General features: G+C 57.5%; 1 protein-coding gene across 1 annotated transcript; it reads left to right on the forward strand.

Moving 5' to 3' along the window:
- The first annotated feature begins 16,963 nt into the window (after positions 1-16,963).
- LOC142022290 (eppin-like) lies at positions 16,964-22,894 on the forward strand. The gene is made up of 4 exons (XM_075011986.1): positions 16,964-17,083; positions 17,307-17,480; positions 21,633-21,800; positions 21,937-22,894. Exons 1-4 carry the CDS (start codon positions 16,990-16,992, stop codon positions 21,945-21,947), a joined length of 447 nt encoding a protein of 148 aa, XP_074868087.1. The 5' UTR covers positions 16,964-16,989; the 3' UTR covers positions 21,948-22,894.
- Positions 22,895-24,451: the final 1,557 nt, after the last annotated feature.

Raw genomic sequence — 24,451 nt, forward strand, 5'->3', positions numbered from 1 at the left:
CTCGGTTCTGAGGCCGGTGTTATTCAACATCTTTATTAATGACCTGGAAGAGGGACTGGGTTGCACACTCAGCAAGCTTGCGGATGACACAAAACTAAGGGGAGAGGTAGATAGGTTGGAGGGTAGAGAGAGACTCCAGAGGGACCTGGATAAAATGGAGGACTGGGCCAAAAGAAATCTGATGCGGTTCAGTAAGGAGAAGTGTAGAGTCCTGCACAGGGGCAGAAGAATCCCAAACATTGTTACAGCCTGGGGACCGACTGGCTCAGCAGCAGTACAATGGAAAGGGACCTAGGGGTTATGGTGGATGAAAGGCTGGATGTGAGTAAACAGTGCGCCCTTGTAGCCAAGAAAGCTAACGGCATCCTGGGGTACATTAGGAGGAGCATTTCGAGCAGATCTAGAGAAGTAGTTATTCCTCTTTAGCTACGTCTACACAGGGATGCTGCATCAAAATAGCTTATTTTGATGTAGCAAAATCGAAATAAGCTATTTCGATGAATAGCATCTACACGTCCTCCAGGGCTGGTGCCGTCGACGTTGAATGTCGACGTTGTGCAGCACCACATCGAAGTAGGTGTTGCAGGGGAGTGTCTACACGCCAAAGCGGCCCACATCGAAATAAGGGTGCCAGGAACAGCTGCAGACAGGGTCACAGGGCGGACTAGCACTTCCGGGGCAACAGCTAGCCGCTCCCTTAAAGGGCCCCTCCCAGACACACTCAGCCTGCACAGCACGCGGTCTGCAGAGCCACAAGCACACACACCTCGTCGAAGCAGTTATGGACCCCCAGCAGCGGCAGCAGCCAGAGGTCCACACAGCTGCCCCTGCAGGAGCAGTGCTCGCCCTGCTCAATGCTATGCAGGAGGCAGCTGACCACCTTTTCTTCGTGGAAGAGGAGCTGCCCCCAAGGGATGAGGAAGCAACCCCAGACCCTGCAGCCCTCCGACCCGCCCCCCCCGCCGCACACGCTGCCGGCTCTGGAGCTACCCCACGAGCGCCGACTGGTGGGAGCAGCTGGTGCTCGGCAAGTGGGACAATGACCGCTGGCTCCAGAATTTCCCCATGAGCCAGCAGACATTCCTGGAGCTCTGCCAGTGGCTCACCCCTGCCTTACGGCACCAGGACACCTCCATGCGACGTGCCCTCACGGGTGAGAAATGGGTCGGCATCGCTGTCTGGCAGCTGGCCACTCCAGACAGCTACTGATCCGTAGGGCAGCAGTTTGGTGTGGGCAAGGCCACCATTGGGGCTGTCCTCATGGAGGTAAGAGGACCCGGTGGGGGGAGCCCTGGAAGGGGGGAGACCTGGGGGAGACCTGGGAGGGGGGAGCCCTGGAGTGGAGGGCCAGACACATCCTGCACACCCCTCACTGGTGCTCTCTCATGTCCTTCCCCGGCAGGTCGTCCGCACCATCAGTGCCCTGCTCCTCCACAGGCTCGTGTGGCTTGGGGACCCAGATGCTGCCATCGTGGGGTTTGCCAGCCTGGGCTTCCCAAATTGCTTTGGGGCTCTGGATGGTACCCATATCCCCATCTGTGCCCTGGAGCACAGCGGAGGACGCTTCCTCAACAGGAAGGGATACCATTCGGTGGTCCTCCAGGCCTTGGTGGGCAGCCGGGGCCGCTTCCTGGACATTTATGTTGGCTGGCCTGGCAGCACCCATGATGCCCGGGTATTCAGAAATTCGGGCCTGTGCCGCAGGCTGGAGGCGGAGACCTACATCCCCCAGCGGGAGATCCCTGTGGGGGACACCACCATGCCCCTCTGCGTCAGCGCAGACGCAGCGTACGCCCTCCGGCCGTGGCTCATGCACCCTTACACGGGCCACCTGTCAGCCAGCCAGGAGCGCTTCAACACGCGCTTGAACCACGCGCGCCAGGTGGTCGAGCGCACTTTCAGCAGCCTCAAAGGGCGCTGGAGGTGTCTCCTCACCCACCTGGATGCGGGCCCCACCAACATCCCCCAGATTGTGGGCGCGTGCAGCACACTCCACAACCTGGTCGAGAGCGAGGGGGAGGCCTTCTTTCAGGGCTGGGCTGTGGAGACTGGCAGGGCCGATGTGCAGCCACCTGCTGCCCCCAGTCGCCAGGTGGACCCCGAGAGGATCCGGGTCTGGGAGGCCCTGTGGGCCCATTTTCACGAGGCTGTGGGTGAACGCTGGCAGGCCACCCACTGCACCCCCCCATCCTCCACAACACTCCCTGCCCCCACGCCCACACCACAGAGCACCCAAGAGCACCCCCTCCCCACTTTTCTTGCAAATAAATGGACCTGTTTTTTGAAACCAAACAGTGAAATGTCTTATTAATACAATATATATATAAAAAAAAAAAGGCGGGGGGAACTATTTACATGGGGGAGCAGGTACCATAACAGAGCAGGGGTCCAACACAAACTATATACAAATAATGGGGGATATATTCAAAGGTGGGGGGGCACGTCCTCGGCCCCGCACCCCTACTGTCCGGCGCCCGGGGTTGGAGGGCACGACCCTCGCCTCGGCCGGAGCCCTGGCCGAGGCTGGGTGGGGGCCGGGCGAACTGGCAGATATGGCTGGCGAGTGTCTGCAGGCCCCAGGTCCCCCTCAGCAGCAGGCCCCAGGGTAGCGGATGGTGGTGGGATGGTGGTCGGAGTGGCGGGCAGAGCTGTGGGTGGAGCGGTGGGCGGCGTGGCGGGGGGGTGGGGGGCAGGTGTTCCGCTATGCGCTCGAATGTGCTCATGAAGGCCCCCCGCAAGCCTCCTGGTGCCAGGCCAGTGCTCGCTCTTGCAGTTCCAACCGCTGCTCCTCCACCTGCAGGCGCCGCTCCGACACCTCCAGCTGACCCCGGAGGGTCGCGAGCAACTGGGGGTTTGTGGCCATCCTCTGGTGGCTCCACCATCGGCCCCGTCCTGGGGCTGGTCGGTGCTCTGCCGAGGGGCTGGGCTGCTGGGATGGCCCTGGTGGGCTCTCCGGGACCATGGATACCTCGCCAGCGCTCTACGGGCCCTCCGATGGTGCAGCTGAGGAACACTGGGGAAGAAGAGTGGAGACAGCCGTTAGTGTGGGCCCCGAGCCGTGGCCTTTGTCCTCCCACCCCTCTGCTGCTGGTTCCCCATCCCCGTCCCCGGGAGATGCTGCTGCTGCTGATAGGTGTGCCACCCCCCCTGGGGGACCCTAGGTTTCGCTCCCCCCATCCCCAGGGATGGGGCATGGCGCTGTCCTGCTGGGGGGGCAGGGGCTGATGCACTCTTCTGAGGGACATGCCACTGCTGTCCTTGGGGCCATGGTCATTTGGGCATGTGGAGGGCCCTGGTCATGTCTCTTGTCCCTGCCACTTAACCCTGGGGGTGTGCACTGGGTGGGGGGTACATACCTGATGGTCCGCTCCCACGGTTGGGAGACACCCTCTGGGCGGACGCCCTGCTGGAGCTCTGGGATGTGAGGGCGATGCGGAGCCCCCCATCGCTGGAGGAGTCCCCCTCCTCCTCCTCTGGCATCCCAGGGGTGGGCTCCTGGGGGCGGTCCTGGGGTGCAGAGCTTGCCTCTGGGGCGGACTCTGCCTCCAGGGCCTGCTGGGGCTCATCGGCTGAGGTGTCAAGAGTGGCCGGGGGGGAGGAGGTGTACCGGGGGCCCAGGATGGACCTGAGCTCCCTGTAAAAGGGGCAAGTGACGGGGGCGGCCCCAGATCAGCTGGCCGCATCCTGGGACCGGGCATAACCCTGCCGCAGCTCCTTCACCTTACTCCTGACATGGTCAGGAGTGCGGGCAGGGTGACCCCGGGTGGCCAGGCCCTCAGCCAGCTGAGCAAACGCATCCGCGTTCCGCCTCTTGCTCCCCATTACCTGGAGCACCTCCTCCTCGCCCCAGAGCCCCAGCAGGTCCCGGATCTCAGCCTCCGTCCAGGAGGGGCCCCGCTGCCTCTTCCCTGACTGGCTGGGAGCCCTGGCTCCCCTTGGGGGGGTGCCTGGGGGCGCTTAGGGGGCTGGGGGGCAGCCATCGCTGCAGGGGTGGTGGACTGCGGCTGCAGAGGGGCATGCAGGCTGGCCGCATGGCTGGGCTGCCGCCTGCACACTCTCTCAGCTTCCTGCACAGGAAGGCAGGGGGCGGGGACCTTTAAGGGGCGCTGCACGCGGCGACCATTGAACTCAGGGGCTGGAGAGAGCGTCTCTCAACCCCTCGGCTGATGGCCGGCATGGCGGACCCCGCTCTTTCGATGTTGTGGGACGCAGATCGTCTACACGTGAGTAGGGTGCTATTCCCATCTCCTGATGGGGATAGCGACTTCGACGTCTCGCTGCCTTATGTCGATTTCAACTTCGAAATAGAGCTCGCCACGTGTAGCCGTGACGGGCGCTATTTCGAAGTTGGCGCGGCTACTTCGAAGTAGCCGGCACGTGTAGACGCGGCTTTTATTTGGCACTGGTGAGGCCACATGTGGAATATTGTGTCCAGTTTTGGGCCCCCCAGTATAAAAAGGATGTGGATTTGCTGGAGCAGGTTCAGCGAAGGGCAACAAAAATGATTAAGGGTCTGGAGCCCATGACCCATGAGGAGAGGCTGAGGGATTTGGGCTTGTTTAGTTTACAGAAGAGAAGACTCAGAGGTGATTTAATAGCAGCCTTGAACTTCCTGAAGGGGAGCTCTAAAAAGGAGGGTGAGAAACTGTTCTCAGTGGTGTCAGATGGCAGAACAAGGAGTAATGGTCAGAAGTTGAAGAGGGAAATATGTAGGTTAGATATTAGGAAAAACTACTTCCCCAGGCGGTTGGTGAAGCACTGGAATGTGTTGCCTAGAGAGGTGATGGATTCTCCATCCCTTGAGGTTTTTAAGTCCCGGCTGGACAAGGTCCTGGCTGAGATGACTTAGTTGGGGTTGATCCTGCTTGAAGCAGGGGGCTGGACTAGATGACCTCCTGAGGTCCCTTCCAGCCCTGTGATTCTGTGATTCTGTGGGGAAAGACCCACTTCATCAGAGGCATGAGTGGGGGGTGGGGTTCCAGAGAGGTATTTAAAGAGTGGGGTCCCAGTAAAGGGCCGGGGGGGGCAGAGCTGACAAGGTCTATTCATTGTACTCATATTCAAGAATGTTCTATTCTATTCAGGTCTATACTTTGTCAGCTCTGGCCCTCCCTTTTACTGGGACCCCACTCTTTAAATACCCCTCTGAACGCCCTCAACTCATGCATCTGATGAAGTGGGTCTTTGCACACGAAAGGTTATGCTCCAAAATATCTGTTAGTCTGTGAGGTGCCGCAGGACTTCCTGTTGTTTTTGAAGATACAGACTAACACGACCACCTCTCTGATAGGCCACTAGGTTATTCGTAATGTCTGTGCAGTTGACAGGTGGCTTGTGGTGCACGTGCAGACAACAGCTCTGGTCTGGGTGTGTACGGCACAGCCAGGTCAGCAATTATTGCAAACAAGGGGTGAGGTGCAGCAGCTACAGCCAGGCCCAGGCTCAGAGCTGAATTACCAAGTGCTAATTACCGAGAATTGCCAATAAATTGAATTACAATAATCAGTTCTCTGTTCTTCAGACCTAAGCACATTCCTTATACCTCCAAGGATGCTTTTGTCCTCAAAGCACTTAGAGGAGCCAGGTCTGTGGCATTTGCACAGATTCATCCAAACCAGTGGTTCTCAGCCAGGGGTACCTGTGCCCCTTGGGGTACTCAGAGGCCTTCCAGGGGGTATGTCAACTCATCTATCTCTTTGCCTAGTTTTACAACAGGCATTAGTGAAGTACAAATCTCATACAATGACTTGTTTGTGCAGCTCTGTGTTTTACACGCCCAGATGTAAATACAATATTTGCATTCTAATTGTGTGTTTTATAACGTTACGGTAAACAGGAGAAAGCAAGCAATTTGTCAGTAATAGTGTGTTGCAACACTTTTGTATTTTAGTAATCAAGGTTGACAAATCAGAAAAATATTATCAAGGTGAGCAAATCAGAGAGTGGAGGGGCGGGTGGGGGGGGAGTCAAGAATTAGATTAAGCCAAGTATGCAAACGAGCCCCTATAATGACCTAAAAAATTCCCATCCCGGTTCAAACCACGTGTTAATGTGTCAAATTTGAATATAAAAGAGAGTTCAGCAGCCTCTCTTTCTGAAGTAGTGTGAAAATTCCTCTTCAGTAAGATGCAAACCTTCAGGTCATTAACAGAATGGCCCACTCCATTGAAATGCTGGCTGACCGATTTGTGGACCAGGAGTGTTTTTATGTCTGTTTTGTGCCCATTAATTCTTTGTCTAAGGCTACGTCTATACTAGCACACTATGTCGAAGTAGCCTATTTTGAAGTTAGGACATCGAAATAGGCTACTTCGACGTGTATCGTCTACACATCCTCCAGGGCTGGTGCCATCGATGTTCAAGGTTGAAGTAGCGACGGGAAACATCGAAAGGAGCTGCCCCGGAAGGAAATGCAGAGCGTCCACACACACAAGTGCTCCCCGTCGAAATAAGGGGCCAGCAAAGCCCCAAGCTGCTCCCTTAAAGGGCCCTTCCCAGACACACTTGCCCTGCACAGCACAAGAGCCACAGAGCCAACAACTGGTTACAGACCCTGTGCATGCAGCACGGACCCCCAGCTGCAGCAGCAGCAGCCAGAAGCCCTGGGCTAAGGGCTGCTGCACGCGGTGACCGTAGAGCCCCGCAGGGGCTGGAGAGAGTGTCTCTCAACCCCTCAGCTGATGGCCACCTTGGAGGACCCCGCTATTTCGAAGTAGCAAGACACGAATCGTCTACATGCGCCCTACTTCGACGTTGAACATCGAAGTAGGGCGCTATTCCCATCTTCAGATGGGAATAGCAATTTCACCGTCTCACTGCCTAACGTCGATTTCAACGTTGAAATAGCACACGGCACATGTGCCGGCTACTTTGACGTTGCGCCGGCTACTTCGAAGTAGCCCAAGAGAGTTTGAAGTCTGTCCAATATACAAAGCATTTGGGCATTGTTGGCACATGATGGCATATATGATGTTAGTTGAAGAAAATGAGAATGTGCCCATGATTCTGTGAATAACCTGGTTAGGTCCAGTGATGGTATCTCCAGGATAGATATGTGGACAAAGTGGGATGGGAATTTTTTAGGTCATTATAGGGGCTCTTTTGCATACTTGGCTTAATCTAACTCTTGACTCCCCGCCTCCTTCTGTCCCTCTATTCTCTGATTTGCTCACCTTGATTACAATTTTTCTGATTTGTCAACCTTGATTACTGTTTTTGGTTCTGTGTGCCTTAAATATTGAGTCTGTTCTGGTATGGCCATGGTCTGAAGAAGTGGGTCTGTCCCATGAAAGCTCATCACCTAATAAATTGTTTTGTTAGTCTTTAAAGTGCTACTGGACTGCTTTTTTGTTTTGATAGTATATAGACTAGCATGGCTCCCTCTCTGTTACTGTTTGTATTTTAAGGTCTGATTTTTGGAAGCAAGTCACTCCCATCAGACTCCTGAAAGGCCACACTTTCCTGGAGAGGTTGAGAACTGCTGCTCTGTGATAGTCAGGCAATTACAGTAGTCAGAAAATGTTTTCAGAAGTTCTAGAACACCAAACATCCTAGTAACACTACCCTGCAGTACAACTTGCTCTGATACAGTAGAACAAATGTGTAGCAATGGTAGAAAAAAAATTGTGCATCTGAAAACTGTAGGTACTGTTTTGTTTTTTAAGGGATACTTTATGAAAAAAGGTTAAGAAGCACTGAGAGACAAGTTTAGACTATGCAAAGCTATTGCTAACATTTCTAAGGCTAATTTGCTTGGACATGTGAAGGAATTAAAGTGGAAACTCTGGTTACTTGGGGTCTCACTCAGCAGGGAGACTGATGGAGATATCCCATCTTCAGGCCAATGCACAGAGATATCACATCTTCTCAATGTAACCCTGGGGCTGGGGAGAGCTTTTCCACATGCCTGGGACAGGCCTTGGCGTCACTCATGGATCTGCAGCTCTTTGGTGGATTCAGTCTCTTTCTAGGCACTGTGTGACCTCCCTTTTATGGGCTCTCGGTTCCAGGCTCATTGGTGGGCCTCGCACTCTGATTTCCATTGGACACGTGTGGAGTGAGGACTCTGTGCTTTGCCACTTCCACTGGTACCCAGCAGAGGGTGATGGTGTACAACGAAAGTCTTCAGTCCAGCTCTTATCAGAGGCTTTTTACCTTTGACTCAAAACAAGAAAGCCGACCAGTGGCACTTTAACGACTAACACAGTAATTTATTAGGTGGTGAGCTGTCGTGGGACAGACCCACTTCCTCAGACCATAGCCACACCAGAACGGACTCAATAATTAAGGCACAGAGAACGAAAAATAATTATCAAGGTTGACAAATCAGAAAAATTGGAATCAAGGTGGGCAAATCAGGAGAGCAGATGGGTGGTGGTGGTGGTGGGGAGTCAAGAGTCACATAAAACAAAGCATGTAAAAGAGTCCATAGAATGGCCCAGGTAACTGGTGTCCCGGTGCAAACCACTTGTTAATGTGTCGAATTTGAATATGAGAGAGAGCTCGGCGCTCTCTCTTTGCAGGCGATTCTTAAAGTTCCTTTCCAGTGAAACACAAACTTGTGAGTTAAGAGCTTTTTGATGCCTGTTTTGTGCCCATTCATTCTTTGTCGAAGCGTGTTTACTGTTTGTCCTATATACAAAGTACGTGGGCATTGTTGGCACATGATGGCATATATGATGTTAGTGGAGGAACATGAGAATGTGCCCGTGATTCGGTGAATAACCTGGCGAGGTCCAGTGATGGCATCTCCAGAATAGATATGTAGCCAAAGCTGACAAAAGGGCTTGTTGCAAGGAAAAGTTCCCGGGTTGGTATTATTGCGGTATAGTCTGTGGTTGCTGGTGACAATCCTCACAAGGTTGTGGGGGTGTCTGTAGGAGAGAACAGGCCTGTCGCCTAGGGCCTTCCGTAGCGTGGCGTCCTGATTAAGGACAGGTTGTAGGTCTTTAATGATGCGTTGCAGTGGTTGAGTTAGGGGCGGTAGGTAATGACCAGTGGTGTTCTGTTGTTGGTTTTTATGGGCCTATCTTGAAGTAGCTGGTTTCTGGGTATTTGTCTGGCCCTGTCAATTTGTTTTTTCACTTCTCCTGGTGGGTAATTCAAGTTTAGGAATATTTGATAGAGATCTTGTAGTTTTTGGTCCCTCTCAGTAGGATCAGAGCAAATGCGATTGTACCTAAGGGCTTGATTGTAAACAATGGATCTTGTTGTGTATGCAGGATGGAAGCTAGAAGCATATAGGTAAGTGTAGTGATCAATGGGTTTCCAGTAGAGTGTGGTACTCATCAGGCCATCCTTGATTTGTACTGTAGTGTCCAGGAAATGTATCTCTGGCGTGGAGTGGTCAACGCATAAGTCGATGGTTGTGGGGGCGAATTGTTAAAGTCTCTGTGGAATTCTTCTAGAGTCTCTGTACCATGGGTCCAAGTCATAACGATGTCATAGATGTTTTGTAAATAGAGGAGGAGTAGTAGGGGACAAGAGCTGAGGCATCATTGTTCCATGTCAGCCATAAATATATTAGCATATTGTGGGGCAGGCGGGTGCCCATAGCAGTTCCACTAATCTGGAAGTATAAGTTGTCCCCAGATTGGAAATAATTGTGGGTGAGAACAAAGTTACAGGGGTCAGACACCAGACTGGCTGTGGTGACATCAGGGATGATATTCCTCATTGCTTGTAACTACAATCCATTGGTGACCTTCCTGAAATCACCATCCTGGCCACCGTGGACGTAGAGGCCCTTTACACCAATATCCCACATGAAGATGGACTCCAAGCTGTTAGGAACATTATCCCTGATGAGACCGAGGCACAAATGGTGGCGGAGCTTTTTGACTTTGTCCCCACCCACAACTATTTCAGATTCGAGGACAAATTATACCTTCAAATTAGTGGCACTTCTATGGGCACCCGCATGGCCCCAGAGTTTGCCAACATTTTTATGGCTGACCTGGAACAACGTTTCCTCAGTTCTTGTCCCCCAGTGCCCCTCCTCTACCTGCGCTACATTGATGACATCTTCATCATCTGGACCCATGGGAAGGAGGCTCTTGAAGAGTTCCACTGTGTTTTCAACCGTTTCTACCCCACCATCAACCTTAGCTTGGACCAGTCCACACAAGAGACCCACTTCCTGGACACTACTGTGCAGATAAGTGATGGTCACATAAACATCACCTAATACCAAAAACCCACAGACGGCTATGCTTATCTACACGCCTCCAGCTTCCACCCAGGGCACACGACACGACCCATTGTTTACAGCCAGGCACTGAGGTACAACTGCATTTGCTCCAGTCCCTTAGACAGAGACAAACAACTACAAGACCTTTACCAAGCTTTCCTCAAACTACGATACCCATCTACGGAAGTGAGGAAACAGATTGACAGAGCCAGACGGGTACTCAGAAGCCACCTGCTACAAGACAGGCCTCACAAGGAAAACAAGAGAACACCACTGACCATCACATACAGCCCCCACCTAAGGTCTCTCCAGCGCATCATCAGTGATCTGCAACCCATCCTGAACAATGATCTTTCACTCTCACAGGCCTTGGGAGGCAGGCCTGTCCTCACCTACAGACAGCCTGCCAACCTGATACAAATCCTCACCAGCCATTACAAATCACAAACCAGTCACTCTAAACCTGGAACCAGCCCCTGCAACAGTCCTTGCTGCCAACTCTGCTCACATATCTACACCAGTGACATCATCACAGGACCTAACATCAACCACACCATCAGGGGCTCCTTTACCTGCACATCTACTAATACAATATATGCCATCACGTGCCAGCAATGCCCCACTGCAATCTACATTGGCCAAACTGGACAGTCTCTCCGTAAAAGAATAAATGGACGTAAATCAGACATCAGCAATGGTAATGGACAAAAGCCTGTGGGGAACACTTCAATCTCCCTGGACACTCAGTGGCAGATTTAAGGGTGGCAGTATTGAAAAAAGAAATTTCAAAAATCCAATGGACAGAGAAGTCTCTGAGCTGCAATTTATTTGCAAATTTGACTCCATTAATAAAGGATTAAACAGAGACTGAGAATGGCTGGCCCCTTACAAAAACAGCTTCTCTGCCCTGGGTGTTAATCTCTCCCCATTAGACTCTGACAATGGCTCACATCCCCCTGTCTGATCTGACTTGTTTTTTCCTCTTTTGATACGTACTATTTATACTGGGGCATTTCCACCTTGCTGAATAGACCTTGTCAGGTCTGGCCCTTCCTTTTACTGGGACCCCCCTCTTTAAATACCGCTCTGAACCCCCACCCAATGCATCTGATGAAGCCGGTCTTTGCCCACGAAAGCTCATGCTTCAAAATATCTGTTAGTCTATAAGGTGCCACAGGACTTCTTGTTGTTCTCATTGCTTGTAATCCATCTTCACATGAAATATTAGTGTACAGAGCCGCTACATCCTTGGTGGCAAGGAAGGTGTCGTCAGGAAGTTTTCCAATGTTTTGTAAGCTCTTCAGGAAGTCAGTGGTTTCTTGGAGATAGCTGGGAGTGTTGGTGGCATAGACCTTTGACTTGGTTTGAAGCCTGTCATTGGTTATTAGCACTTACTGCTGAGTGGAATCAATCCCCCATCACCCTTTTCTTTTAATATTCTAGTGACACACTCGTTCATACCTTGCAACCTCTCTTCTTCCTTGTACCACTCTTCCTCCTACTGTGAAAGCACAGCCATTATTTGCAATCAAACCAGAGAAATCCCTCCTAATCTTCTGGATCTGCAGGACAGACGCCACCCAGGCGGTGGCTGTACAGCAGCGTTTCGCCTTTGTTAGGACTTACAATAGAATGAGAAACATTATTCACATGGAGAAAAATGTAGATGTGGCCTACAGTGCAAACAATTGTGCAGCTTCTTGTTTGGGATGAAAGACAGATTGTCCCCGGGCGATTTGACTGACGAGGAACACAATGCATTGTTTAGAATCCAGGGTGAAACAACAGTTTGGATTTCTAGGGGTAACCAGCAGTTTGCCAAGTTTGACCTTCAAGACACATTTCTTGTTTGTTGACCTTGCAGCTTCCCCACTCACCTCCTGTTTCAGGCGTGCGCAGTGCGCAACGTGCCATCCAGGCTGGGCACTTGGGCTCTTGTCAGCTAGCTTGGGAGAAGAAAGAGGTTTTAGCTACATGAAAATGATGGGTGATTCCTGCCTCAGAGATTCACAGGTCTCTGAGCCGCTTTGGTTCTGTCCCGATAGAGCAGAACTCCTGACTGGCTGATGGGTGAGTCCTCAGATGCTGAGAACCATTTCCTGGCTGGCTTTACTTGCTAGGCAGACCCTGCTTAGGGGAAAACCAAGTTGGGAGCTTCTCAAAGGCTCTGAGGGCCAGAGGAATCGGTAGCTGTTAACTATTCCAAGCACGTCTGTTCTTTGCAGCCCTTGCACATGAGTGACAGGGCAGGTGAAGCTGCGAGCACCAGGCCAGGTGCTCCACTCTTGCTAGCCCCTGTGCAACAGCTCTGATAGGCTGTCATTCTATATGAGGTGGGGCAATAGGAAAGGCAGCTAGTCTGGAAAGGGTTTACTGATGGTCCCAGAGCAGAGTCTGAACCCTGAGGGGGCTGGGAAGAGCCTGGGGTACATGTCTCCTTGATTTGGTGTTGATTATTGGGGCAAATTGAACAGCTGGTGAGCAGAACTATTCCTCTTCAGCACCAGGGCCACAGCCCAGAGCTTGGTTAATGCTGCCATGGGCAGAATAGTGCTGTCCCAGTGTAAGGCTGACAGATGTGGGTTCCTGGCCCTGGGGATAGAACCTGCGAGCATACGGTCTAGAGCCCTGCACTCTACCACATGAGCTAGGGGCCAGCTGAGGCTGTAGAGTGGAGACTTCACTCACGCCAGATGGGGGCTCAGTGCCTCTGGGTACTACACTAGCAAAGCCGAGACCCGCGCGGCCCATTCTCTGTGAACACCAGCACCTGAAGGGCAGAGCCAGTGGGGCTGGTTGGCGCAACGAGGCCGGGAAGCAACCTCCCCTGGGCACTGGATGGTGCCACCAGCAAGGACCTGGCCCTACACACAGGTCGCTTAGGGAGCCTTGTGCAGAGCTGGGCTGAGAACTGCTGCTCCTGGACAGGCTGCCCAGCAGCAGCTGCCTGAGTGCTCTGCTCTGGGGACAAGCCTCTGCCTGGTGAGACAAGTGCCTTCTGGTTTGCACGGGCCAATGCGGACTGGGCCGGCCATGCCAGGTGTGTTTGGTGCCCGTTTGAGCCTCGGCCCGGCTGAGTGCCTGCAGCCTCACACGCCGTGCCCTGGCAGTGGCATGGCAGGAGCTGCTCTCTCTGAGCTGCCCAGGAACCCGCGCAGGCCATCAGGACAGCACCTGGCTCCCGCTGCCTGGGCAGCCCTCGGCGGGAAACGGCCCCATCTGAAACCGAGCACTGACTGCTGGACTACCTCTCTCCTGGGCTGTGAGAGCTCCAGCCACGGGCAGGGGCCAGCCCTTCCTCCGGCACAGCGCCCCATGCCCCGCGGGCAGCACTAGAGAGGCACAGGGCGTTTTCTGGTGCTGGGGTGCGCGCTGACCCTGCCCAGTGCTTGCAGCATGCAGTGCGGCTGTGTAGGCAGCCGGGGGTGGCGGTGGCTCTCTTGCTGGGCTGCCAGATGGCGTTAGGGTGGTGTGCTCGGACGGGAATGCCGAGGCCGCACACCCTGCCCTTTCCTGCCCCAGCCAGCAGCTGGGGCACGCTCTTTGCTGGCTGCTGGGGGATGCAGCTGCTCTCACCCACCAGGGGCTGGGTCATCCTCAGATGCCCCTCCTGGGGAGTGTCTGTTGGGTGCAGCCCCTCAGTGTCTCCAGGCACTATGGGCCTTTGGAGAGAGGTGGAGAACCGCAGGACGGGGAAGGAAGGCCCCAAGCCGCGGCTGCGCTGATCGGGGGTGGGAGCAGGGCCCCTCAGGCTCCTCCAGCTGCCTGGAGCTGGCTCCCCCCTTTCTGCCTCTCAGGAGTGCTGCTCACGGTCTGGGAGGTGCCCCGCAGCTGGGCTGAGCAGCCTCATGCCTTCCCAAGTCACCTATGTTCTCACCGCCTGCAGTGGGGAGTCGGCTCAGAGAGGGAGCCATGTTAGTCTGTGCTTGCACAAAAGGGAAGTGGCGGCATGTCGCTCCTTAAAGGCCAACAGAAACGAACTCCTCCCCAGCACGTTTGTTAGTCTTTTAACAGCCAGCAGGGCTGCTTCTTCCCCAGCGACTGGTACGTCCCGCTGCACCGAACTGCCCAGACTGGGCTCTGGCAGCTCCGCCAGCCCTGCACCTGCAGCTTGGCCCGGGGAGAGGCCAACAAGGCTTTGACACAGGGCTGGAAGGATGCAGGACTATAAAGTTGCCCACACAAGTGAGTGGGCAGGTCTTTGCTACAGGTGGCACATGTCCAACAGCCCTTATTGGCTCTTCTCTCCTCACCCTGCGTGCAGCCAGCCATACGTCCCTCCCCTCACACCCGCGTGCAGCCAGCCGTACGTCCCTCCCCTCACACCCGCGTGCAGCCAGCCGTACGTCCCCTTCCCCCACACCCGCGTGCAGCCAGCCGGGCGTCCCCTTCCCCCACACCCGCGTACAGCCAGCCGTACGTCCCCTTCCCCCACACCTGCGTACAGCCAGCCGTACGTCCCTCCCCTCACACCCGCGTGCAGCCAGCCGTATGTCCCCTTCCCCCACACCCGCGTGCAGCCAGCCGGGCGTCCCCTTCCCCCACACCCGCGTGCAGCCAGCCGTACGTCCCTCCCCTCACACCCGCGTGCAGCCAGCCGTACGTCCCTCCCCTCACACCCGCGTGCAGCCAGCCGTACGTCCCCTTCCCCCACACCCGCGTGCAGCCAGCCGGGCGTCCCTCCCCCCACCCCTTGTAGGTGCCGTCCTTTCGCAGGCGATGGCCCGGCTGGGCTGGGGTGGCAGCGATGCAGCAGGTGTATTTTGCTCCATGCCTGCCGAGCACACCTGAGCACGGCCTCTGGGGAGCGAGGCGGCCAGCACAGCTGGACACACCAGGCCCCGCTGGCGCAGGGCGTCCGGCTGCGGGTGCTCTCCCCTGTGCTGCCCCAGCTCTGCCCAGACAGCTGGCACAGCAGAGCCCGCAGCCCAAGGAGCGCGAGAGCCACTCATAAGCCCAGACCCCCGGCCACATTTACTGTCCATGACGCTGGGTCCTGGCTGCCCAGATCAACAGCTCCAGTTACACTCGCTGGACCCAGTTGGCTAGAGGAAGGTAGGAGGAATCCTGCAGTGGGACTTATGGTGCAATAAGCCATGCAAGGATCTGCCTCGTGCCTGCTAGCCCCCGGCTGGCTAACTGCCCTAAGTGGGGCTGGGACATGAGCCTATTGAATGTAACCTGGGGTATTTGCCTTAGCCACAGAAATACATCACCCCTTCTTTGCAGCCTGTGAAGCTCTTGGCTGCAGCAGTATGTTGTGGAAGCAAGTTCCCAGGTTGGACAAGTAAACATTTCTTGTGACTGGTTGTAACGACTATTATTGCTCCAACGTGCGACCTCCACAGTCCCATCTGCACCTGACTCAGTGCTCCCCCAGGAACAGAGCATGGGTGAGCCTTGGAGTCGGTTTGCAATCTGTCTGGGTGCGCAAACGTCCACCTCCTCCGCACACAGTCAGCACAACTGCGATTGCATCAGTAGCCTACATACCACAAACAGAGGCTGTTCCCCAGGGCCCGTCCAGGGAAACAGCCGAATGCTTTGTGCTTGCATCACGCTGCTGCAGGCTTGGCTGCAGTTTCAGGGCCGGCACCTGTAAACAAGCCCTGTCCCCAGACAGTGCCAGGTTCTGCCCCACCCACACTAATTGGGAGCTAGCTATTCTGGGAGAGGAGTGGGTGGAATGGCTGGCTGGGACCTCTCCCCAGTGTCTGTGACACAGCTGCGCTCTGGGAGGAACCCGGCACAGCTGAGGGCTCAGGCAGAGAGGAAGATGGGCTCAGGGAACACTCCTGGGGCCCAGGCAGAGACAGTTGGCTGTGCCACCCCTGGAAGCAAAGGCCTGCTCTGGGCTCTGGGGACGTGAGGACAGGCCTGGGGATGGCTTTGCAGCTGGCCTGGCTCCTGTCCTTTACCCACTTTCCTCCCCTCCCTGCAGTCAGGAAGCGGAGGCACAGCACATGACAGCCTCCCACAGGGCATGTGAGCGCAGGGATGTGGATGCAGGGCGGCTCCCAGCTTGCTCCTTGTTTTCGGTGCCTGGTGCCCAAGTTCTGGGCAGGTTGACGGAGCCTTGGCCTCCTGCCCAGCCCAGTGCTATAGAATAAAGGGCCATTCCCTTTCAGTCCTGGCTCTTGCCCACTGCACCTCCCCAGCACTCCCTTTGCAGCGCCTGCTGGGACCTGCCCACGGTGTGGACTAGGGGCAGCCAGCTGTCCCGCCTCGTACATATCAACTCTGCATCCCTCAGGGAATGGGCCCATGGTGCTGGGCAGCCTGTCCCCTTATGCCCCACGGACTGTTCTCCTGGTGCCCAGACGGTGGGGCAGGGGAGAGGTCACCCTGTTGCTTTGAGCCCAAACCGGTGCTGGTGTCTGCCCGGTGGACCTGCTCCCTTGCGCCCCTTTGTGGGGCTCATGCACAGGGTCCCGGGAGGTAACTGGGGCACTGCGGCTGGGTGGGCACCCTCCTTCCCTCCCCGCAGCCCTGGGGCCGTACAGCCCAGTCGCAAGGCACGGTGCAACACAGTCTCAGTTCTCCCCGGCTCAGGGAGAGCTTCACCTTAGCCCAGGTGGCGGCACCAGGCTGGGAGACCCACCTTGGTGGGCGGGGCAGGGCGGGGCGGGTGCCTGGGTCTGCTTACAGTGGAATGGAATTAGCTGAGCGTCAGACTCCGACAAGACCAGACAGGCTGCCTGCGAGCCGGCCCCTCCCTCTACTCCATCAGCCCCGCTCGCCCCGCAGCTTAAAGCTGCCCTGCGCTGCCCCGCCTTGCGCTGCCCCGGCACTGCAGCACCATGACGCCAGCAGGCCTGGTGCTCCTCGGGGCCCTGCTTGTGCTGTGGGCACAGCTGCCCCCAGCGCCTGGCGAAGGCCCAAGCGTGGAGCACGGTGGGTACTGGCAGCGCTGGGTGGCACCTTGGGGCGATCAGCCCAGGACAAACTCCCCCTCCGGGAGCAGGGGTGTGGCAACGGGGCCTGGGTTCCTGGTGGGTGCTGCCTGCGCAGGGGCTGTGCAGGGGGTGGGGCTAGCCCACCTGGGGATGGCCCCATGTAGCCCTCCCCTCCCCTTCTGTGCAGGCCCCTGGCAGCATGCTGACCCCTCTCTCTGCAGGCAAGCCTGGGTACTGCTACAAGGTGGCCCCGCTGGGGAACATCTTCGATGGGGAGAAGTGTGCCAGCTGCCTGGAGAACAACTGTTCCACCTGCTGGACTGACAACGACTGCCCCGGCACCACCAAGTGCTGCCCAGACGAGTGCGGCTACACCTGCCAGATGGCAGTGACAGGTATGGGCATCCTGGCCTGGCCCCAGGGAGCTGGGCTGAGCCAGTGTGAACCTGGGGAGCCCTGAGACCACCAGCCTGCGCCCTGCCCCGGACCCTGTGCTCTCGCTGGCTCACATGGGAACACTGGCGCAGGCAGAACATAGAGGGGTGTGTGTGTGCCAGCCCTGGGTCAGGCAGGGCAGGGAGGGGTGGGCTGAGGCTAGGGCACTGGAGGGGCTTGGCCGGCAGGCAGCCCCCCCTTGGCATGGCGCAGGGCACGGTGCGGTGGCCGGGCAGCTAATGCGCAGGGCAGGGCTGGAATGGGTGACAGGAGGGATCATGTGGCGCTTGCTCGTTCTAGTCATGCCCTCTGGGGCACCTGGCATCGGGAGGTGGGACGCTGGGCGAGGGGGACCATCGGTCTGAGCCAGTGTGGCTGCTCGTGCGGTCATGTGGACACAAGCCCAGCCGGCACCAGTTTCCACCCCGCCCTGCATGGATGTGTGCTGGCCTCGTGCTGCATGCAGGGGGACTGGAGCTGGGCTTGCTCTGCCATACAGAGCTGGGGAGCAGCCCGGGCCATGCGGGGAAGGAGGGAGATGGGCTCAGTTTTGAGTTGTCCTGAATCTCAAAGATGCCTTTTTGCAGCCTTGGTGTTGTGGCCGCAGGGGCTTTTGCAGTGTGACTGTGGCACTGTGACCGTGGGGTATTCACAGGCGTGGCCGTGGCGCTGACCACGGGGTGTTTTGCAGGTATGGCCATGGCACTGTGACCATGGGGGCTTTCGCAGGTGTGGCCGTAGCACTGTGGCCGTGGGGTGTTTTGTAAGCATGGCCTTGGCAGTGTGACCGCATGGGCTTTCACAGGCGTGGTCGTGGCACTGTGGCCGTGGGGGCTTTCGCAGGCGTGGCCGTGGCACTGTGACCGCATGGGCTTTTGCAGGTGTGGCCGTGGCACTGTCACCGCATGGGCTTTCGCTGGCGTGGCCGTGGCACTGTGGCCGTGGGGGCTTTCGCAGGCATGGCCGTGGCACTGTCACCGCATGGGCTTTCGCAGGCATGGCCGTGGCACTGTGACCGCATGGGCTTTCGCAGGCGTGGCCGTGGCACTGTGGCCGTGGGGGCTTTCGCAGGCGTGGTCGTGGCACTGTCACCGCATGGGCTTTCGCAGGCGTGGCCGTGGCACTGTGGCCGTGGGGGCTTTCGCAGGCGTGGTCGTGGCACTGTCACCGCATGGGCTTTTGCAGGCGTGGCCGTGGCACTGTCACCGCATGGGCTTTCGCAGGCGTGGCCGTGGCACTGTGGCCGTGGGGTGTTTTGTAAGCATGGCCTTGGCAGTGCGACCGCATGGGCTTTTGCAGGCGTGGTCGTGGCACTGTCACCGCATGGGCTTTCGCAGGCGTGGCCGTGGCACTGTCACCGCATGGGCTTTCGCAGGCGTGGCCGTGGCACTGTGGCCGTGGGGGCTTTTGCAGGCGTGGCCGTGGCACTGTCACCGCATGGGCTTTCGCAGGCGTGGCCATGGCACTGTGCCTGTGGGTGCCTCACACCACCCTCCCTGTAGCATGGGCTGCACTCACCTGCAGGGCCAGGGGTGGTGTGGAGGGTCTGACAGTTTGTGGTCACTGACTAGTCGGGCCTGGCCCATGGGGCGAAGCAGTTCGTGCTCCGAGCAGCTGAAGTATCTCTCCCCCACCTGCAGCCAGCACTGCTCAGACAGGTCCTGCTGGCGAGTCATTACCTAGCTCCACCGCATTCCTCAGTGGCAGCCCCACCCTGGCATCCCAGCACATCGTGACTGTGCACTAACAGGTGTTACTGGCTCCCTCTGGGGCTGGCAGCGCGAGCAGCAGTAGGGCTGGCTCAGGGCTTCGCCATCAGGGCGGCGACAGGTCTCTGGTGTCAGGAAGCCCAGCCTGTGTGGGTGGGGAACTGGCAAGAGGCAGGAGGCCAGGGGAGGCTGATCTGTGAAGCTGGGCTGGGGAGTGTGGAAGACAGGGCACACTTGATGCTGGGTGTGACCTTCTGTGGGCAACAAGAAGTCCTGTGGCACCTTATAGACTAACAGATATTTTGGGGCATAAGCTTTTGTGGGCAAAGACCTGCTTCGTCAGATGCATGAGTGGGAGGGTAGTTTCAGAGGGGTATTTAAAGAGTGGGGTCCCAGTAAGAGAGTGGGCCAGAGCTGGCAAGGTCTATTCAGGAAGGTGGAGATGGCCCAGTATCAACAGTCATTATCAAAAGAGGAAAAAACAAGTCAGATCAGACAAGGGGATGTGAGCCTTTGTCAGAGTCTAATGGGGAGATATTAATGCCCAGGGCAGAGAAGCTGGTTTTGTAAGCTGCGAGCCACTCCCAGTCTCTGTTTCATCATTGGTTAATGGAGTCAAATTTGCAAATAAATTACAGCTCAGAGATTTCTCTCTCCATCTGATTTTTTAAATTTTTTTGTTTCAGAACTGTCACCCTTAAATCTGCTACTGAGTGTTCAGGGAGATTGAAGTGTTCCCCCCACAGGCTCTGTACATTATCGTTCCTGAAGTCTGATTTATGTCTGTTTATTATTTTACAGAGAGACTGTCCAGTTTGGCCAATGTAAATTGCAGTGGGGCATTGCTGGCACATGGTGGCATATATTGTATTAGTAGATATGCAGGTTAAGGAGCCCCTGATGGTATAGTTGGTGTTAGGTCCTGTGATGATGTCACTGGTGTAGATACGTGAGCAGAGTTGGCAGCGAGGACTGTTGCAGGGGCTGGGTCCAGGCCTAGAGTGACTGGTTTGTGATTTGTAGTGGCTGGTGAGGATTTGTATCAGGTTGGCAGGCTGTCTGTAGGTGAGGACAGGCCGGCCTCCCAAGGCCTGTGAGAGTGAAAGATCATTGTTCAGGATGGGTTGCAGATCACTGATGATGAGCTGGAGAAGCCTTAGGTGGGGGCTGTATGTGATGGTCAGTGGTGTTCTCTTGTTTTCCTTGTGAGGCCTGTCTTGTAGCAGGTGGCTTCTGGGTACCCATCTGGCTCTGTCAATCTGTTTCCTCACTTCCTTAGGTGGGAATTGTAGTTTGAGGCGAGCTTGGTAAAGGTCTTGTAGGTGTTTGTCTCTCTCTGATGGATCAGAGCTAATACTGTTGTACCTCAGTGCCTGGCTGTAAACAAGGGATCGTGTCGTGCGCTCTGGATGGAAGCTGGAGGCGTGTAGATAAGCATAGCGGTCTGTGGGTTTTCGGTATAGGGTGGTATTTATGTGACTGTCACTTATCTGCACAGTAGTGTCCAGGAAGTGGGTCTCTTGTGCGGACTGGTCCAGGCTAAGGTTGATGGTGGGGTGGAAACTGTTGAAATCACGGTGGAACTCTTCAAGAGCCTCCTTCCCATGGGTCCAGATGGTGAAGATGAAATCAATGTAGCGCAGGTAGAGGAAGGGCACCAGGGGACGAGAACTGAGGAAGCGTTGTTCCAGGTCAGCCATAAAAACGTTGGCAAACTGTGGGGCCGTGCGGGTGCCCATAGCAGTGCCACTGATTTGAAGGTATAATTTGTCCCCAGATCTGCAATAGTTGTGGGTGAGGACAAAGTCACAAAGCTCCGCCACCATTTGTGCCTCGGTCTCATCAGGGATAATGTTCTTATCAGCTTGGAGTCCATCTTCATGTGGGTTATTGGTGTAAAGGGCCTCTACGTCCACGGTGGCCAGGATGGTGTTTCCAGGAAGGTCACCAATGGAGTGTAGTCTCCTGAGGCAGTCGGTGGTATCTCGAAGAAAGCTGGGGGTGCTGGTAGCACAAGTAGAGAGTCAACATATCCAGACAATGCTGTGGTGAGAGTGCCAATGCCTGAGATGATGGGGCTTCCGGGATTCCCAGGTTTATGGATCTTGGGTAGCAGGTAGAAGAAACCTGGTTTGGGTTCAAGGGGTGTGTCTGTGTAAATCTGTTCCTGTGTTTTTATAGGGACCGTCTTGAGCAGATGCTGTAGTTTGTGTATTCCTCCATGGGCTCCTCGGACAGAGGCCCGTAGGCCTTCTGTGGGCAGGGTGTCAGGTGACAAGGGGTCTGTGCCCTACCCCACGCCCCAGGCCCCTCTGAGAGCCCCCCTTGCCAAGGGTGCTGGAGGCAGCGGCAGCTGGTGCGCGCCCCTCTGCCTCCCCCAGCTCACGCCCCTTTGCTCTGCAGATCTCTGCTGCCTGCCGCCTGTGTGTGGGTTTTGCAAAGCCCGGTTCCGGCGCTTCTTCTACAACCTGTCCAGCCAGGCCTGCCAGGAGTTCGTGTACGGCGGCTGCGGCGGCAACATGAACAACTTTGAGACAAGGGAGGAGTGTCAGAAGGCCTGCGGACACCTCGGTAAATGGAGCGCGCAGCCCAGGGCCCCCGAAGGCGTTGGGGCGTGAGGCTCTGGGTGGAGACCCCACCTCTGGAGTGAGCTGGGGGGATGGTCCTCTGACACTCCAGGCCTGACTGCATTGCCTTTCCCTTGCAGGCATTGCCTAGCTCAGCCTGGCGTGCGGAGCCGAACGGAAGCTGCTCTTCCTGCCCGGCGACCAGCGTCCTGCGCACTGGGGGGGGCGACTCTCCCTGCCTACGAGCCCCCCATCTGAGTTCCCCGGACAGTCTGCTAGAAGGCGCCTGCCTGGCATCCCACGTGCAGAGCCTGCCCCAGCCTCACTGCCATTCACTAGCCGCAGACATGGGCAGGCAGGAACGGAGACTGCTCTCCCGGCCCGGGGCGCCCGGCTGGCTCTGTAAGGCAGTGTGGGGGGGCTAGTGGCCAAATGCCCCTCAAAGCTGAACCATTTGCTTGGGAGAGGAGAAAGCCGCCGGCTGGTTGCAGGAGCAGCAGGGGCACATGGGACTCCAGGCACACAGGTGGTAGGAGTGGGCAGCCCAGCATGAGGGCAGGATTGTCTCCTGCCAAGGCCCACAACGCAGCAGGCTCAGCACGATCCCCCAGCCCCCACCTGCTGCTCGGCACCTGCTGTCCTGGAAGGCCCAGCTGGGAGAGGCCAGCCGGGAGCGCGAGACTTGGAGCGCCCTTAACGCCCAGGCTCTGCAGAAAAGCCTGAAGAGCGGCTGCTTCGGGAGCAGCAGCTTGTTGTTTGGGACTGTCGTGTGTGTGTTTGAGTCTCGCCCATGGCTGACGGCTCTGTCACTCTCCAGGCTCATCTTCATCCAAACTGCCCATTCCTACCAGCTGGGCCAGCCCTGTCCCGCCCCCGCCCCCCCACCCAGGGAAGGCCAGTGGGGTGGGAGCAGGAGACCTGGGTTCTAACCTGTGCACTGAGACACCAGGCAGGTCTGTGCCTCGGTTTCCCTGTCTGCGGCAGGGGTGTCTCTCCTGTTGCTTAATGCTGATCCAGGGGAGCCTTCACCAACCACTCTGCCAAAAATAAACTGTCCCCCACCCCGGTCTCCTTGGGGCAGGGTCTGGGGCCTCCTCACTGGCACAGCAGCAGCAAATGTTCCAGACGTGGGGGGCACCTCCCTGAACTGTCAGCGCCAGCGGAAACCATCTGTCCCTGGAAAGGGCCAGGCAAGTGCCGGGCCTGCCTGCCCGCCAGCCTCACCCTGCCCCCCACCCGCGCCGCACGGGGCGTGGGGCAGCCAAGCTGGTTTGCTTACAGGGTGCTGAGCTGCAGCTCACACGTGTGCAGGACGCGTCTCCCCCGCCCCCACCCTGCACCGGGGCTCCGGGGTGCGGCCACCCCCCGCAGCCCTTGGACAGGGCAGAGCGGCCCAACGCGGCCCCTCCCAGCCCCTCGCCCCCAGCGGCGGCGCTGCTCCGCGTCGGGGACCTCCGGCGCCCTGCTGCCCAGTGCCGGGGAGACCTGCCCGGGTGGGGCGCCCGGGGCTCTGGGCTCAGCGCTCAGGAGCAGGGGGACTTCGTGGCCTGAAAAGCAGCCGTGTGGAGGGACACCTTTAGCGGGGGCCTGGGGCCCCACGGCCCCGGCTTGCACCCGGACTCTGCTTCTGCATGAGGTCCCCAGCCCCGTTCTGTGCGAGACCCCCCCGGCTGTCCTGCCCCCAGCACCCGCGGCCATCCCGCCCCTCGCTCCCCCCCAGCCCCTCCCCCCAGCCCCCCGCTGTCCTGCCACTCGCTCCCCCCAGCCCCTCCCCCCAGTCCCCCCGCTGTCCCACCCCTAGCCCCTCACCCCCAGCAACCCCGCCCCTCACCCCCATCTCCCCTGGCCATCCCACCCCCAGCCCCTCACCCACAGCACCCCCGCCCCTCGCCCCCAGCCCCTCATCCACAGCACCCCCACCCCTCGCCCCCAGCCCCCCCCGCTGTCCCGCCCCTCCCGCCATCACCCCCAGCCCCCCCGGCCGTCCCGCCCCTCACCCCCTGCGCCCCCCGGGCGTCCCGTCCCCACTCCCCTGGCTGAGTGGAGCACTTTGGGGGGAGCGGCTGGGTTTCGCAGGAGCCGGAGAGGCACGCAGAGCCCAGCGCTGCAGCTCGGTGCCGCAGGGAGAGCGGCAGGAAGGAGGGGAAGGGGCTTTCTGAAGCATGTCCTCAGCGCCGGCGGCGGGTTGGGGGCAGCAGGGAAGGTGACGGAGCACCCAGCCCTGCTCACTGCTGGGGGCAGCTGCCCCCTTGCCCACGAGAACTGCTGTTCCTCTTCCATCTGTGAAACTTTGTTCTGTGCCCCACCCGCAGCCGGGGGCGCTCTGCGGATCAGCTGGGTGGCCCCGGGCACCTCTGCTGGGCGCACAGGGAGGGGTCATCGCCTCTCCGGGGGGGGCGCCTTCACCAGCCGTGAGCCGGAGCTAGGGCAGCTGGCTGCAGCAGCCTGGCGCGATGCTTCCAGGGGAGCTCGGGAGTAGGGGGGTCCCATGGGCAGCCCTGAGCTGGTGCCCTGCTGTGTTTGCTGGCTCGGCCCTGAGGCTGGTCATGTCCAGCTGGGAGCCAAGGGAATGAGGCCTCGGAGCAGAGGGTGCTGGGGGAGAGGGCTATGCTGGAACACCCCAGGGAGGGGTGGGATGCATGGAGGGGGCAGAGC

This window comes from Carettochelys insculpta, chromosome 17 (assembly GCF_033958435.1).
Source record: "Carettochelys insculpta isolate YL-2023 chromosome 17, ASM3395843v1, whole genome shotgun sequence".
Classification (NCBI taxonomy): domain Eukaryota; kingdom Metazoa; phylum Chordata; order Testudines; family Carettochelyidae; genus Carettochelys; species Carettochelys insculpta.

Coding starts and splice junctions, on each gene's coding strand:
- LOC142022290 (XM_075011986.1), top strand. CDS start 16,990: ATGACGCCAGCAGGCCTGGTGCTCCTCGGGGCCCTGCTTGTGCTGTGG. Junction 17,084..17,306: donor AGGCCCAAGCGTGGAGCACG/GTGGGTACTGGC, acceptor CTCTCTCTGCAG/GCAAGCCTGGGTACTGCTAC. Junction 17,481..21,632: donor CTGCCAGATGGCAGTGACAG/GTATGGGCATCC, acceptor TTTGCTCTGCAG/ATCTCTGCTGCCTGCCGCCT.